General features: G+C 42.5%; 2 protein-coding genes across 2 annotated transcripts in view; one reads left to right on the top strand and one right to left on the bottom strand.

The window, feature by feature from the left end:
* triqk (triple QxxK/R motif containing) overlaps positions 1 to 15,354 on the top strand; it is a 128,696-nt gene that overhangs the window by 1,609 nt on the left and 111,733 nt on the right. The gene's annotated exons all lie outside the window — the stretch shown is intronic.
* On the bottom strand, positions 6,146 to 13,293 carry trib1 (tribbles pseudokinase 1). The gene is made up of 3 exons (XM_079654029.1): positions 12,553 to 13,293; positions 11,506 to 11,798; positions 6,146 to 8,703 (listed from the first exon to the last, which is right to left on the bottom strand). Exons 1-3 carry the CDS (start codon positions 12,871 to 12,873, stop codon positions 8,229 to 8,231), a joined length of 1,089 nt encoding a protein of 362 aa, XP_079510155.1. The 5' UTR covers positions 12,874 to 13,293; the 3' UTR covers positions 6,146 to 8,228.

The following is a 15,354-nucleotide window of genomic DNA, read 5'->3' as shown; positions in this document are numbered from 1 at the left end:
CAGTATAGGAAAAGGGTTAATGCCGCTGAACTGATCTGTGTACTTTCGTACAATGGGACCTGTGTACTCCACATCTTATCCACAGGCTTCAAGTGAGCAGCAAGTTGGCTAATGGGCATTTTTAGAGAATAAGAATAATTAGAAAGCTCAATGGCATGAAAGACCACAAAGGCTGCAGCCACAGCCACTGTATACTCATTTAGACGACATGGTCCTGTGTGGCAGAGCAAATCCCTCCACACTGTGCTCTTTGTTCAATTCTGAGCTAATCTCTTGCACCATTTTCTCTATGCTATCAGTAAGGAAAAGTGCTGATTATTCATTTTAGAGGAGATTAAGAATTAAGCAGCTTTTACTTGTACTATACGATACAAATGCCAGGTCTCCCTGATCGGTTTAGTATTTATATTTAGCAAGACCTTTATTGCCTTCCTATGAGAAATAATCAACTCCTGGTTGGCGAAAGTTCCAGTTCGTAGTTCGTACCATGAATGATGAACACAAAGCCTCTTCATTTCTATTCTCCTCACAGAGATGGGCCTAATTGCAGAGAGATTGGTGCTGATTGTGTAAAAGCACTCACTCTGAAGGAGGAAACTAAAAAGTCAGGAATTTGTCGGTTGGAACTGTTGCTTTTGAACAAGGGAGCCCTGAAAAAACAAGATATTGTTCATTCCTTGAAGCATGGACACCCTGCAGGATTGCAGTGGAGTACTTAATTTCAATAATTCCCAAAAGACAAAAATACAACTGTGCTCAAGGAGAGGCCTAGAACATTGAGTTTCTGCCTTTGTTTTCTGTCTTGATTTTGTAATATTCAACACCTGATTTTGGTATAAGACCGTTCCTGCTGAAGTGATTTATTTTAGAAAATTAGACATATATAAGAGGCATGGTGTCGCAGCTGCAAGATTCCCTGAAAGATTCAGTTGTGATTTTGTTTATTCCTGTTGGGAGGTTGGATATTTTTGTGTCCAGGATTCTCTCACAGCCATTTATTAAGTCAGATCAGTGTGTGTATGTGTGTGTGAGTCAATCTATGTTGGTCTTATGATGGTTTTGCAGCGTGTTTTTGATGCTTCATCGCCTTCCGATGAGTGCATGCTGGGCTGGGCTCGACCTCCTCATGTCTTTGACCAGAAATTGGCCCTATAAGTAGAAAGTGTCCGAATAAAAAATTCAGATTATTCAAAGCTGTCAGACAGTATGGCTTTATGAATGACACAAAGCCTTTTAGAGAGGCTTTGGTTCACTCCATTGGCCCCATTAGCAGCAGTCAGTGATGTCAGTGTTCACATGGCAGGCAGAGCGCACAAAGCCGGTGATAGAATAACACATTTCCAGGAATCTGCAGCGAATCGTACAGAGCTGAATGGATGTAATGATGAGCACTTGTGGGATGTGTTGTTTGCTTAGCACTTAGAATCACGTATCTTTGTTTCGTCTCTTTTACCCAGCAGAGACACATTTACTTTAATGAAACAGGCTCAGTAACCATGTCCAACTGAGCGATAGACTCAATAATACAGAAAGGTGAGGAGAGCGATAGGTGTGTGTGAAAATATACTTTTTTTAAGCTCTGTAATGGTGGCCACAGTTTTTGCCCGATATGACTCAAAATTGGCATTGAGGTCATGTGTTTGTGAGAGTGTGTGTGTGTTGAGAAGTGACTGTGTGAATGCATGCACATACGAGGTCCCATCATGTCATGAGGAAATCTACTGATAGGATGATAATGAAAGACAAACGGTGAATAAGAAAAATGAATTAAATGAATAGTCTCCTGGAAAATATGGTCAAATATTTGAGGGCACACCATATACATTTCTGACAATCCCATTCAGTTTCTTTTTCATTTATTTTGTTTGCGGAGCAAATATTCCAGTCAAGGTTAGATTTCATAGAACATTAAAGGACATTACTCATAAGGTGTGCACACACTACTCCGGTACAATGAACTATAAACTAAACTCATCTTACATTTAAGTTTTCTTCAAGGCCAAACTGAGGATCTGCTAATAAAATACTCTGACACTGAAGAGTAAAATAAAATTTGACAATAATTGTTGTATAATTATCCTTGACTCACACCACACACGTGACGTCTCTGCAGAGCAGAATACTTTGAGGTGCCGCTGAGAATTCTTCAAACATTTCTCATTAGCTTTATTAAAGCGTGTTTTTTAAGAGCTCTACGTGTGTTCTTACGCTGATTGGATAATCTAGCGACAATTTTAAGTTGAGGCCAGAAAGGCTGACAGATGGACGATTTTACAACCAAACAATTAAACCAAAATTTGGTCTGCTGCTGTTCAAAACCCCATAGAGCTCAAATCTGAGGTACTACCATGTTTGCCTAAAATATAAATATAGGTGGGAATGCATTTCAATTCCTTTGGAAACAATGACTGCCAATCATCCAGCCTATTACAATAAAAAAACCTCAGTGATCAGATGTTCTTTAGTTATGTAGATTTCATCAGAAGAATTGTTCCTGATAACACATGTGCATGTTTACCTATAACAAACTACATTATTTTGTATTTCAATGCTTGTTTGTTATAAATTCCATACCATGATATATTGCTCTTATGATCCACCTGTTTCTAATGTAAAACAGGGTCATTAAATTGCAAAGATGAAGAACAACCTGGCCAGGTGCATGAAAACATCGCCCTCTCCTGGACTTTTGTTGTCATAACAAAGTCATCATAAACTGTGTTCAGGAGTCTGATGTGGGGAGGGAATCCTTAAAGTATCAAGTTAGCTTAAGCTCTGTTTAATATACACCTTTACCAACAAGGCTTTAAGGAGCAAGCTGGCATTGTTATGTGTTTTAAATGTCCAGGCATGATTTAGGGCTCAGACACAGGGGAACCTGCCAGGCACTGAATGACAGATTAACACGAGTTAAAGAAGTCAGGGCAAACGAAGCCTGTAAAACGGTCATCCCAGGGCTCTGTCATCGTCACATATGAATGTTTTTCAGTTTTCATTTATTTGTCTGAATACACAATCGTGATGAAACAGACAGAGCCTTCAGGGGCCACTTTGCTCAAAATAACCTCCTCAGACAAACATTCCCCTCATGTCTTTTTACAAGAACCTGTTGACTCAGACAACACTCAAGATTCTTATTTACCTCCAATAGAGTCTCACGCTGGTCTAGAAATATAATACTATTTGATCGTTTTACTCGGCCAACACCTAGCGATTGTGTTTATTACTGACTGATTATTCTCTCATTTAAAAGAGCTTCTGACAATTTGTAGGGCTTCAAATCTATGTTTGGATCGGTGTGTTCCTGTTTGTTTTTGTACACAGTGAACACAATACAAACGTCTGGTAGTGGTTTCCCATTATTACACTTTCACGATTCAACAGGTGGCAACAATGTGGAAAGGATCGCAGCAAAATGCCAATCCTTAGCTTGAATTTAAACAATAGAGGTTTCAAAACGTTCAAAACAATGTCATTACTTTGAAGGACGAAATGCCTTCAACATATTTGTTACATCTCAAGGACATCACTTTTCTTTGTGAAATACTCAAAAAGAGCCCCTTTTCATCAATTGATTGATTGGGTTATTAATCATTAGAAAATAGCATTAAATATCCAAGGTGTAAACCTTCAGATGGCTTGTTTTGATTGACAAAGCTATTTAATTCACCATAATATAAAATGAGAAAAGCAGCCATATCTCACATTTCTTCTGTGGGCTTCCTTTTAAAAAAAAGTTTCATTTCAGAACTGTATTAGAAATTACAAATATTTGTTATGCACTTTCCAAATAAGGCAAACTTAGAAATGCCTTTTTAAAGAAATGGCTTTAATAATGGCCAATAAAGTCCTCTTTAAAATGCGTTTCAGATCAGAAATAAACAAATAAGAAGAACAAAAACACATTTTAACTGAGGAGACATTCGAAGAGCAATCGGGAAGAGCAACAGAGGAGTGTAACAGTATTTACCCTACAAGGACACGTATCACAGCACATGTTTTTTTGGCACAAAGCTGCAGTTTGCCTTACAGCCACAAGATGGTAGAAGATATCACAACTTGACACGATTTAAATAAAGGTATGCCTTTGAGATTTAAGATTACACTTGTAAATACCAACCCTATTACAAGCAGTCAGACTCTACACCAAACTAATATCAACACAATAGCGCTCATTCCTTCAGGGATTTGTATAGTGAAATAAATCAGGTCAAGAGTTATTTAAAATAGTGGAGACCGTTTCCATTGCATCAGTGGAGTGTTTGCCAGTGCCAAAGAGTTCCAGGAAGAAACACAATACTTAACCTCATCTCAGACAGAAGCAGGTGCTCCACTTTCAAATCTCAGATCTGCTTCTTCACTTCCCTGTGTGGTTTATGTGTGTAAAGCAGGGCCTTTTGACACTGTGATCCCCTGATCCTGTGTGGTCCACCTTTCAAACAACTAAAATAGGTTTCCTCTGAAAAAAAGAGTTATTTGTCAAAGTTATGTTTTTATATAGAAGATGTAACTGTAGCATTGCAGATTTTCAATTTGCCCTTAAATGGCTTCAAACTTCCCCTGAAATACCAGAAACTTCTCTCTCTGTAATTTCTCTTTCATCAAAAGAGGTTTGCTAATGGAGGATCAAGGAAGTGTCCGATGACACTCTGGTGTGTGTCTATCCAATAAGGAAGTTTGTGAACCGTGTTATGTAAAGGTTTATGTGGTTGGGGAAACTTAAATGATTCCTGATTACAAGGAAGGATAAAGTTTACACTTGTGGTCAAGGGACTAGGATGAGATCACACAGAAAAACAATGGAGAACACCTAACTTTATTTTACTCCTCACAACAAAAGACTACCGTTTGATTTCTAACCATGACCTTTTCTATTATAACCCTTTTTAAAGGAACCATTTGACATTTTGGAAAATCTTTTCTTTCACTGTCTTGCTTAAATGAGATGATTCTCACTTCTGTACCGTAAATATGAAGCTAATGCTGGCAACCGGTTAGCTTAGCCTAGGATAAAGACTGGAAACTTGGAAACAGCTAACATGGCTTTGTCCTAAAGTTACAACATTGCTCACCAGCGTCACTTTAAATACTTTTTGTTTAGTTTTTTTCTTATTTTTATGCTAGCTAAGCTAACCAGCATCCAGCATTACATTAAGTGTTGGCTACAAACAAAAGACTGGTGTCAATCTTTTCATCCAACTCGCAAAAAGAAAGGGCATGAGCCTATTTCCCAAAACTATTTCCCTATCTTTAAACCTATAAAGGCTTTAATGAAAGACTTCTTTATGTATAACGTTTTCTCACACACCTTATCTCAACCAACTCTTTTATTCAAACAAACCCTTTCCCATACACACACCATTCTTCAGATATTCATTACTTGACCTAATGCTAACCTAATTCTTGGTGGCCGTGTTGACATCCCCCCGAGAAGCCCAGATCTGAAGTGTTAAGCAATCGCTAGTTTGGCAGTTTCCCAGCTACTGAGACACACCAGCTAACCTGTTGATACCTAATCTGACTTTTCTGCTCTGACAAACACACACACATGCACGCACACACACGCACACACACGCACACAGGCAGGTATGCACATTAACACACGCACACAGCGCTTACGCAAGCCACAGCCAGCCATGCCTAAGGTAGTCATAACACAACGACGGTGGAGACATGCCAAGCTCTTATAGGTCAAACAGTGATTCATAAGCCGAAGTGGATTAGATAGAAAAAAGGAAAATATTTGAGATTTAATAACGTTGGTGTTCAGTGTTTGATGAGTTCCACCGGTTACTGCTGAAGCTCAGGACAAAGCAGTGATGGGGTTCATGCTCCCCCTTGTTCCAGGAAAAGACACTGACCCACTATTGACATTTGTGTGTTTGAGGAGTTAAATGTTACATTACGCAAAGGTCAGAGAAGAGTAAATGTTTAAAGGCAGAGAGGGGGAGAGTTGTTTTTTTCCTTTTGAAGGAGGAAATTGAAAATGCATTGTTTTCTTCCGCAGTGATGAAGAGCTGTGTGGAGAGAATTCTTGCAGGAAAGACTTCTAGGCATGCAGTCAAGCTGTGAAATGTGCAGGTGTTTGCATGGGTGTGTGTGGGAGACATACAATGATCATTAATGAAAAAACAAACAATGTGAATATGAAAAAATGTGATCTTTATTCAACATCTTCACACATATTTGAAATATACATATTTACATATTTTGTACAATGAATATATTTCCTGTGTAACCTGTCTAGACATTTCAAAGCCTCTAGGTTGTGTCACAAATACATAATTCACAGTGCAATATGAAGTTTGTGCACCCGTGTCAGTTTACTCTACGTATCACATGAATGTGTGACTCAATTTACATATATGATTCAGGAACAAAATCATAAATCTCTTAAATTACTTTTCTTTAAGGGACAATTCAGATTGTCACAAGTCGGTTACCATCTGGTTTTTCAAGCAGATGAGAGAAAATAATTAGAGAACTGCAACAGATTGTTTTATCAGCCTACTGTGTAAAAGATTGAATGCACAGTGCTTCTCAGATATGCCACATTTTTGTGGCTAGGGTTAAAACAAATGTAGCTAACTGCAGGTCTACAGCCTGTGAGGATAAACGTCACTGAAGCGCTTCATCCGCCTGTCACAATCCAAGATAAAACATATTTTAGAATGCAGTCAATTCATGTCACTAACTATATGACTAGTTTCCATGGATCCACATCAACGGGAAAATAAAAAGGAAGGGGGAAAGAAGTACCATTTAAAGAAGCGAAACAGTCGGAACAGATTCTACCAGCCAAGGTCAGGACTGTTCTCTGCAGACACGCTCAAGTGTTGAGTCATCATCAGACAACCAACATCAAATATGATATGACTGCGACTGATTCAGAGCCATTCAGTTTATGAAACACAGTGATACGGGCACAACACTCAGCACAGCTCAGCTCTGTGAAAGCAACTCAGCTTGACATAATGTTCCAACAGAAATGAACAAAAACAGGTTCAACTTCTAAGTGGAAGTCTTAATTTCTCGGTTTCTTCTTTACTTGATGGCTTAACTGGATATTTGACACATTTCTTAAAAAATATAAACATTGTTGGATTGAGAGTTAACTCGTATTGCGTCAGTAGGAAGTACCATATTATACATTCTCCGTGTTTTTACTTTCCCCACTTAATTCCTACTGTGGCATGCCTTGAGGCGTAAGATTTATCCAATCATCTCTGTTGCTGCAAGGGCATGTGACCAGGCCTACTTACCGCATTAACTTTTAAACCGGCATTAGTGTTACAGCATTACAGAAGAGCCAAACAGATTGATCCCAGTTAAAATTGCACTGTTATTAGCTGATACAACTTTATTATAATGAATTCTTGATTCAACAATTTAATTGCTTTAGTTTTAACTGTTAAAAATAAATAAATTACTGAGTTTTGTACCGTTTTCTGTGTCGGCCCAGTGACACTGATTATTGTGAAGTGTGTGTGTGACAAACTTTCCACACTTTTCTTTGAATTTTACTCCAGTAACACCCTGCCTTTCTCAACCTTCTGCGCTTGGTGTGAGATTTGTAAATGCTCTCCATTTGCTGATACGTTGCCAGCTTGGCAGTGAGGGATCTTCCTAGCATCCCCGCTGAGTGTGACACATCAGTCCTCCGCTAAGCATCTTTCTCACTCTATGACACCGCCTGCTGCGAGATGTCAAGTTTGTGCGAGACCTTCCTCGAGCCGGTTGGTGAGTCAGCTGGCGGAGCCTCCAGCCCGGCCAGGGAGTGAGAGGAACAACATCACGTCTCCTCCCGTTGAGCAGGATTCTTGTAATGCTTTCTGAAGCGTTGTCAGTCCAGGCTGAGAGCAAGCATTGGTGACTACTGTTAGCCGTGGGTTCATTTTCTATGATACACTCATAGTAGCCTGAAGGGATTATTATGTGAACATAATCTGGAAAAGTCCTCGTCGTTTCTTTTAGCACCAAATATTTAAAAAATCGTACACCTAGTAACACAATGTATTATCATTGTGAACAATGCCCTTACACAAGTAACACACATACGACAACCAAATACAGTACAGTAAGTTCTTGTAGAAAGCTCGAGGGTGTATGTACACTCAACAGTACACAAATGGGTTTTCTAAAAAGTGCCAATGTAAAAAGACAACGATGGATCCCTTATAGCAATCTTTGATTTGGTCCTTTAGCCAGACTCAGCTTAATCGAGTCCGTCAGCAGAACAGATCATCCTGCTCTTCCACGTCAAAGGATGGCACCATCTGTTCTGCCGAACTCACTTCCTGTTCACCCAGCGCCACTTCCTGCGACGATGGCGGCTGGTGGAACCACGGGTGAGCGAGCAGCTCATTGGCCGTGAGTCTCTCCGAGGGTTCTTTCCTCAGCAGGCTCTGGAGCAGACACTTGGCCCTGGGCGACAAGCCCTCTGGCAAACAGCACTGGCCTCTGCGGATTTTGGAAAACAGCGTGGCGGGGTCGGGGTCGTGGAAGGGGTAGCGGCCAACCAGCATGGTGTACAGCATGACCCCAAGGCTCCACATGTCGGCCATCTTGCCAGAGTAAGGTGCAGAGCCGCTGAGGATCTCTGGGCTGACATAGGCAGGGCAGCCGTGGGTGTCGGACATGGAGTCGTTGTTTGGGTCTTCTAGGACGCGGCAGTCCTCAAGGCTTTCTAGTCTCACTTGTGTCCTGTGAAGAGAAAGAAAAAAGAAGGTCAGGACATTTCTAAGGAACATTATGTGATTTAAATAGCTTTATCTTAGCTACACACTTACTAACTGTAACTATTTCCCCAAAACATTTGGTAATCTCCTTTCCAAAAGGACATTAAGTACTACTTAGGGCTTCAGCTATCTTAATCACATGTTCAAACCTAAGAACTAAATGTTCATCCCGGCACATACATCTGCATTTATCAGACCAAATATTTGTTGCAGTATGTCAAGTTGGTGTTGGAAATGGTATCGTTAGATATCCCATGTACAACAATATTTAAAGCAAAAAACAATCCTCGATCGAGGGCACCACTGAGTGTGTGTGTGTGTGTGTGTGTGAGTCTATATCTAACAGAGACTTTGTTCAACACTGTCTAACATTTCAGAGAGCTGTTAAATGTAAGTCACTGATTGCATCATGGAAAAACAAGCATCCTTCCTTGAGCCTTAAGCAGCACAGCAGACAAACAGATGGACACACGCACACGCACACACACACACACACACCAGTGAACTCACTATGACCTAAGTGGACCACATTTAGTCCCGTTTGAGAATCAGAGCTGCCTATGCACATTTCCAACGACTTCCTGGCACACATGGTCACATAAACACACATATAAATATACAACTCTAGCACCCTCCTCCTCCCCTGCTCACACATACAATGCTATATTTAGCCATGTTAATGAGTGGACAGCACCAGAGCAACTAAGCTTGTGAAAGTGTGTATTTGCAGATAGAGACAGTACCACTGAAACGCTCTTACAAAATGATTGATGGGAAATGGGTGATTAATTCTCATCTACAGCAACAAACGTGATGTGTTTTTGATTCCAATTTAATTTGTGCCTCTCGAGATGTGCTCCCCAGACTAATACGCTGATTGAGGTTTTATCAATTCAAACGCACACAGTTTAATCTAGAGACCCTTCAGCTGTCAGACAGAGTGGCTGGAGAGGGAAATAGACAGCCAGAGAGCCGGATGAAAAGAGTGACAGCCAGGAGGACCAAGATAGGAAGGAACTGATATTCAAACACCAAGATAGAGAAGGAGATAAGTCATGAGAGGAGAAGGAGAGACGCAGACCGAAAAGGAAACAGAACAGAGAGAGTTAGAGGGGTGGAAGGAGTGACTCATCCTTCTGTTGAGAGTACATATCTTCCTCTCTTTCTCTCTCGAGCGGCGGCTATCTGCACCTGGGTCCCACACTCACGGCGCCAGCCATCCCATAATTACCCTCAAATGGCTGTTGCCACATCAGTGACGCACGGGAAGGCTGCATGCTTCATAGTGCTAGTCACCTTCCCTAAACTGGCTTTTCCAACTGCACTGTGTGTGTGTGTGTGTAAATGTAGATAGCATTTGACAAATTGTTGTGACTTTCTCTCTCGCTCTGGCTCGAGTGCTGCATTGTTGGCTGGTGCATTGCATCACAGCGAGTTGGGCTTTGATAGATGCCTGATTGTGAATTTGAAAGACCACATGATGGGATAAATGATCCCAACATTTCAAGGAAACTTGTGTGTGTGATGAGTTCCAAGGTGTTCTAAGTTCCACGCTATCAGAATAATCTGCCGCCTTTGTTACAGTTGCAATACAAAAAGGTTATTTGTAGTGGCACTGCAGGATGTCTCCAGACAAAGTGTAAAGAGAAGTTCAAAATGAAGATGTCATCCCACAACCCCAGGGTCAAATGGGTCTTGTGGCTCCAGCAGCATCAGTGTTGCAAAGCTGTCACCCCGCTAACAAAATAGTGAATTACAGGTGAAAAAAGGCTTTTGAGCCTGCTCTGAATGTGTAATCAGCGCTCATACAAACATGCATGTATGGACACACACTCACAAACGCCAAGAAAGAAAATGAGCCATGCAGCCCCCCCTCCTCTTCCCCTCTGCACATATACACTGTGACTCATCGCTCTGCAGCCGTATAGCTATCAGAGGGACACAACGGACTTCAACTTCTCTCACTGGCTGTCTGCTCTCATTCATCCAGGGTGACCCTGCAAAGCCAGAGGTCATGGCTGGAGAATGTTACTGTTGAAAAGTCTCCATGAAAAAAGGGCCTTTGGAAACCTGGAAAGGGGGGGGGGGTGGGTTGTTTGCCATCAGCAGGCTCTTACAGGAAAGAGTGTGACGCAAGGGCAAAGAGCCGACAAATAGTTTTGTAAGCAGGGGTTTTGTGTGTGTGTTCATGGACATAACGTGTACATCATGCAAATATTAAGCAGCATGTGTGCGGGAGTGCTTTGAATTCCTTTAATGGAAGCCAGTGTGTTTGAATGAATCCTTGTTGCAGCAAAGTTGTGATGTAATTATTTAATAAATAATGAGTAATAAATATATAGACAGCAGAAGGGGACGATTGTCTCATTCACCAGCCTCGTCTCGCAGCTCTGCCAAACAGCCACCCACTACATACACGCACGCACGCACGCATGCAAAGCAAACACACAACAGACATGCAAAGAAGCGTATCGAGAGTGAGAAAGGGAGACAGACAGAGGGCGAAAATCTGGGAAGCTATTCAGTCTGCCTCCACAAGTACAGAACCTCCTACTCTATCTGTGCCCACATTGCTATCTGCACACATGGCCTGTGTGTATCAGCTGCTGCCTTCACTGGCTCGTCCCACATCACTGCATGTGTTCAATTCTGTATCCAAATAAAGTTAACTGATACTATAAGCGCTGAAGGAAACGGAGAAAAAGGAATGTGATGCGTAGCAAGTGGATAAATGATGTTTTAGGGTAGTGTTGGTGTGTTTTCTCACCTTTTTTCATCAGCAAAGACAAACTTTCGCAGTTTGAGGTCACCCAGCACAATGCCTGCCTGGTGGCAGTGTGCCACAGCCAGAGCCACCTGACGAAAGAGCCTGCAGCCGTGATCCTCGTCCAGCCTGCGCCAGCTCTTCACCAGGGTGTGCATGTCCCCAAAGTCCTTGTCCAAGAACACGTAAGCTTTGCGTTCGCCAAGGATGATGTCCCTGAAGCCGGCCACATTTTTGTGAGTTGGTAGGATCCCATAGGCTCTGATCTTTTCCTGGTACACCCCCATATCAAAGACCTGAGAGGGAGAGGAGAGTAGTAGAAGAAGATGAGGGACACAGATCGAGATGGAAATTAGGAAGATAGGGAGGGAGAGTTTGTGTGAGGGGGGATGAGGCAATCGGTCAGTGTGTTCGTAATGATAATCTGAGGGTACAAGCCTGCAAATTTGGCAGTGAGTTAAAAAAGAAAATCAGGCGTATAGAATATGCTTTGATTCCAGCTCAATACGCTGCTTTTGCAAGAGCATGACAAATGAATCACCAAAGCATGCAGTGATTAACTTTATTAATCAACAAAGCCAAACGCCTGTAGGTCTATCATGGAAAATAAACACAAGGATGTGGAACAGTGGTAGACCCTGTCCTTATCAAAGCAGATCCTTATCACTGGAGTCTTTCTTTGCCCCTCATGTTTGCATTTTGTGTGTCACAGCATGGAGTATTGCAGTGACGTGTATGCAAATGAGCCGAGTTGACAGACACATTGTGGTGTGGAGATCGGTGGATTTTAAAAGCTGTGTATCCACAACACGGCACAGGCGAAAGTGGTTGCCTGGCCTTTTGGGATTTTGTAAACAGATTTTAAAATAACAATTTAATTTCATGATTTCAAAAATAATGAAGCAACGCTGCTGCAATTTCGCGTGAGAATGACAATTGGGGGGGAACTCGGCTAAATACTGATGACATGTCAGACAGGCGATTGAGCAACGCGATGTCTCGAAACACCATTCATTCAAAGAAATTGCACAATGACGGGATTGCGCATACCTTGCACAGCAGCTCGTCGCCTGTGTCGGTGTTCATCGCGCTGTGCACACTCTCCCGGTCTGTCAGAGGTAAAAGCAGAAACGGTCCTATCCTGGACGGCCCCTGGTGGGTCGTCGGGACAGGGCTGGAGACGGGGCTGACCGGGGACCCGGGAGAGGTGCCGAGGAGACCCTGCGTGTCCCCCACCTCGGTGCTCAGCCTGGCGCATTTGGCCGGCGGCTGGTCGTCAGAGTCCAGCCGCTTGTGCGCGACTCTCCCGGCGCGGATGCAGGGTGCCGGGCTGCTCCACTGCAAGTTCATCCTGATAGACCGATTCACCATCAAAGCAAACACGAAACCCCGACTGCTTTAGGATGAGTCCTTTTTAAAACAAACTACAAACTGTATACTCCATGTCCCAGTGTGAGATTCATTAGAAATGAAACTTCAGCGATAATCCAATCCTTTTTTGGAGTGAATGCCGGTGGCTTTGAGGTCTGTGTACTTTTGGTGAGAAAATCTCTACCCCTCAGAGTCTAGACTGAGAGGGAGAGAGATGGAGAAAGAGACATAGAAAAGGAGAGAGAAAGAGAGTCCGCCTCACACTCAGAGAGAGGGAGAGTGAGTGAGCTCCGGTGATGTTGAGCTCAGAGCTCGAACACTCCGCCCGACCAATCCAGCCTCCTGCTGACACACAACCACGTTGAGCAATCCTGTAACGGCACCGACTCCTGCTCAGCTCAGATGAAACTGCCTCCTGTATTATCTTTCAAAGAAGACTGCGCAAGCATATGGTGCAAACATTTATGTCATTTTTCCCCGTGCTTGTTATGGTGTCATGAATCTCAGAATTCCTGCTCTGAGATTTTGCTGATACTGAAAAAACCCGACCATGTGAGAGGAATGAAGAAATCATCTGCTACTTATCATGGCTGCCTCATCAAGCATGCACATGTTTTAGACAATAATTAACAATCTTTAAAACTCTTTCTCTGACTCAGTTGTTCCCTAATGTTCAGCTCTTATTGCCATTTATTACCGGTTGTTGCAACAATCTCTCCACAGACCTCCTGTATGGCACCTGAGGTGTTTGCTCTCCAAATGTTAGGCCTCAAGTGTGAACGAGTTTGTACAAAGCCTCAGTGTATGAGCCTTAACTCTCGCTTTAACATCACTATGATATTTTCCCATGCTGGGCTTGTTTGTTATGTGGATATGACTCACCCCCATAAAGCCTTTCGTGGTGCTGGGCTATAAGCATTCACATAAAATATGCCAGCGTGGCTCCATAAACAACATCATAGCAGCTGGGCTCAGAAACACTGATCCCAAGTTATAACTACGTGTATACAAAAACAAGCAAGCCAATACTGTGCAATCAGTGTGAAAAATTATGCAATATTCGTGCAAAAAAGTATAATCAGTGAACTATGAACTGTTACTTAAGAATGTAAGAACTAGAGAGTAAAGGGTGAAATACAGTAGTGGGTTTGAAAAATATTCCTGTGTTGAGGTCATTATAAATGTGTGTTTGTTGGGGTGTGTACACACGCGTGACCATGTGTCTGGTTGTGCAAGAGTTCTCTTTCTCCACTGCTTCATGTCACACAAGCACAGAGGCTCACTGAGCATTCACTAAAACACACTGCACCAGCTGGCCTTTGTTTGTGTGTGTGTTTTTGAGCACTATCGCCACTCTTTTGCTCAACCCCTTCTGCCAAACAGAAGCATGCCGTTCCAAACCATTTCTTTCCACATTTCCAACACAGTTCCTTCCCCAAGAGGTCACACACTTGAGCAGGTCACAGCAGCTCAGCTCAACTTGACTCAGAGGGGTCATGTGAACCTTTGCAGGCCAACCAAACATGGATGAGCTGCAGATTCCATAGGAATGATGACTGTTATTTTTAGGCCTTGCATTCTTTCTTTGTGCAGTGGTCGTCCTATGAATAAGGTGACTCACCAACTGATTGATGTGTGCGTGCGTCTCTGTGAGCAAGTGTGTTTGTCATGCCGTTGAGCAGGCACAGGAACAGGTTTCCTCTCTCTCTCTCTGGTTCAAAAAGCAGGAGGAACAGTCACTGTGGGAATGGGCGGCAGAGCTGTGGAAGGCCTGGAGCTTTATTGTTATCTGACAATAGTCCGGGCCTGGGGTGTCAGTGCTTCAAAGTGATGATGCATGTTTGTTGCTTGTTTGTGTGTGACACAGTGTTGAGGTATACACTGGAAACAGTGACTTATTTGTGGCTGTGTAAAAGTCACAGTGTCTTTTGCATGGGTGTGACATGACGATTTGTCTGTGCTTACTTCGTAGTTTATGTTTTAATCATTACACCATGTCACCTACTGCATGTATGAGCTGATATTACATTTATGAAAGATGTTTCTGGACTGTGTGTGTGTGTGTGTGTGTGTGTGTGTGTGTGTGTGTGTGTGTGTGTGTGTGTGTGTGTGTGTGTGTGTGTGTGTGTGTGTGTGTGTGTGTGTGTGTGTGTGTGTGTGTGTGTGTGTGTGTGTGTGTGTGTGTGTGTGTGTGTGTGTGTGTGTGTGTGTGTGTGTGTGTGTGTGTGTGTGTGTGTGTGTGATATTATTTATATATATATATGTGTTTGTGTATATAGCACCTGAGTAGGAGTAAGGCTGAGTCCCCATGCAAGTGAGCTGGAAGAGAAAACAGTATTCAGGGCATGCTCTCTCCTTGTTGTAATTAGCGGAGTCACTCACCACCAGCAGCGGTAAAGAGAGGCTGGGAATTGATCTGCTCTGAGAATAGTTCAATCTGATCCGGCTGACAGCCAGCCATCGCTGTGAATTATTCTTCAT

Source organism: Notothenia rossii, assembly GCF_949606895.1.
Source record: "Notothenia rossii genome assembly, chromosome: 10".
Lineage (NCBI taxonomy): Eukaryota > Metazoa > Chordata > Actinopteri > Perciformes > Nototheniidae > Notothenia > Notothenia rossii.
The sequence above is the reverse complement of the archived record's forward strand: the minus strand, read 5'-3'. Positions and strand labels throughout refer to the sequence as shown.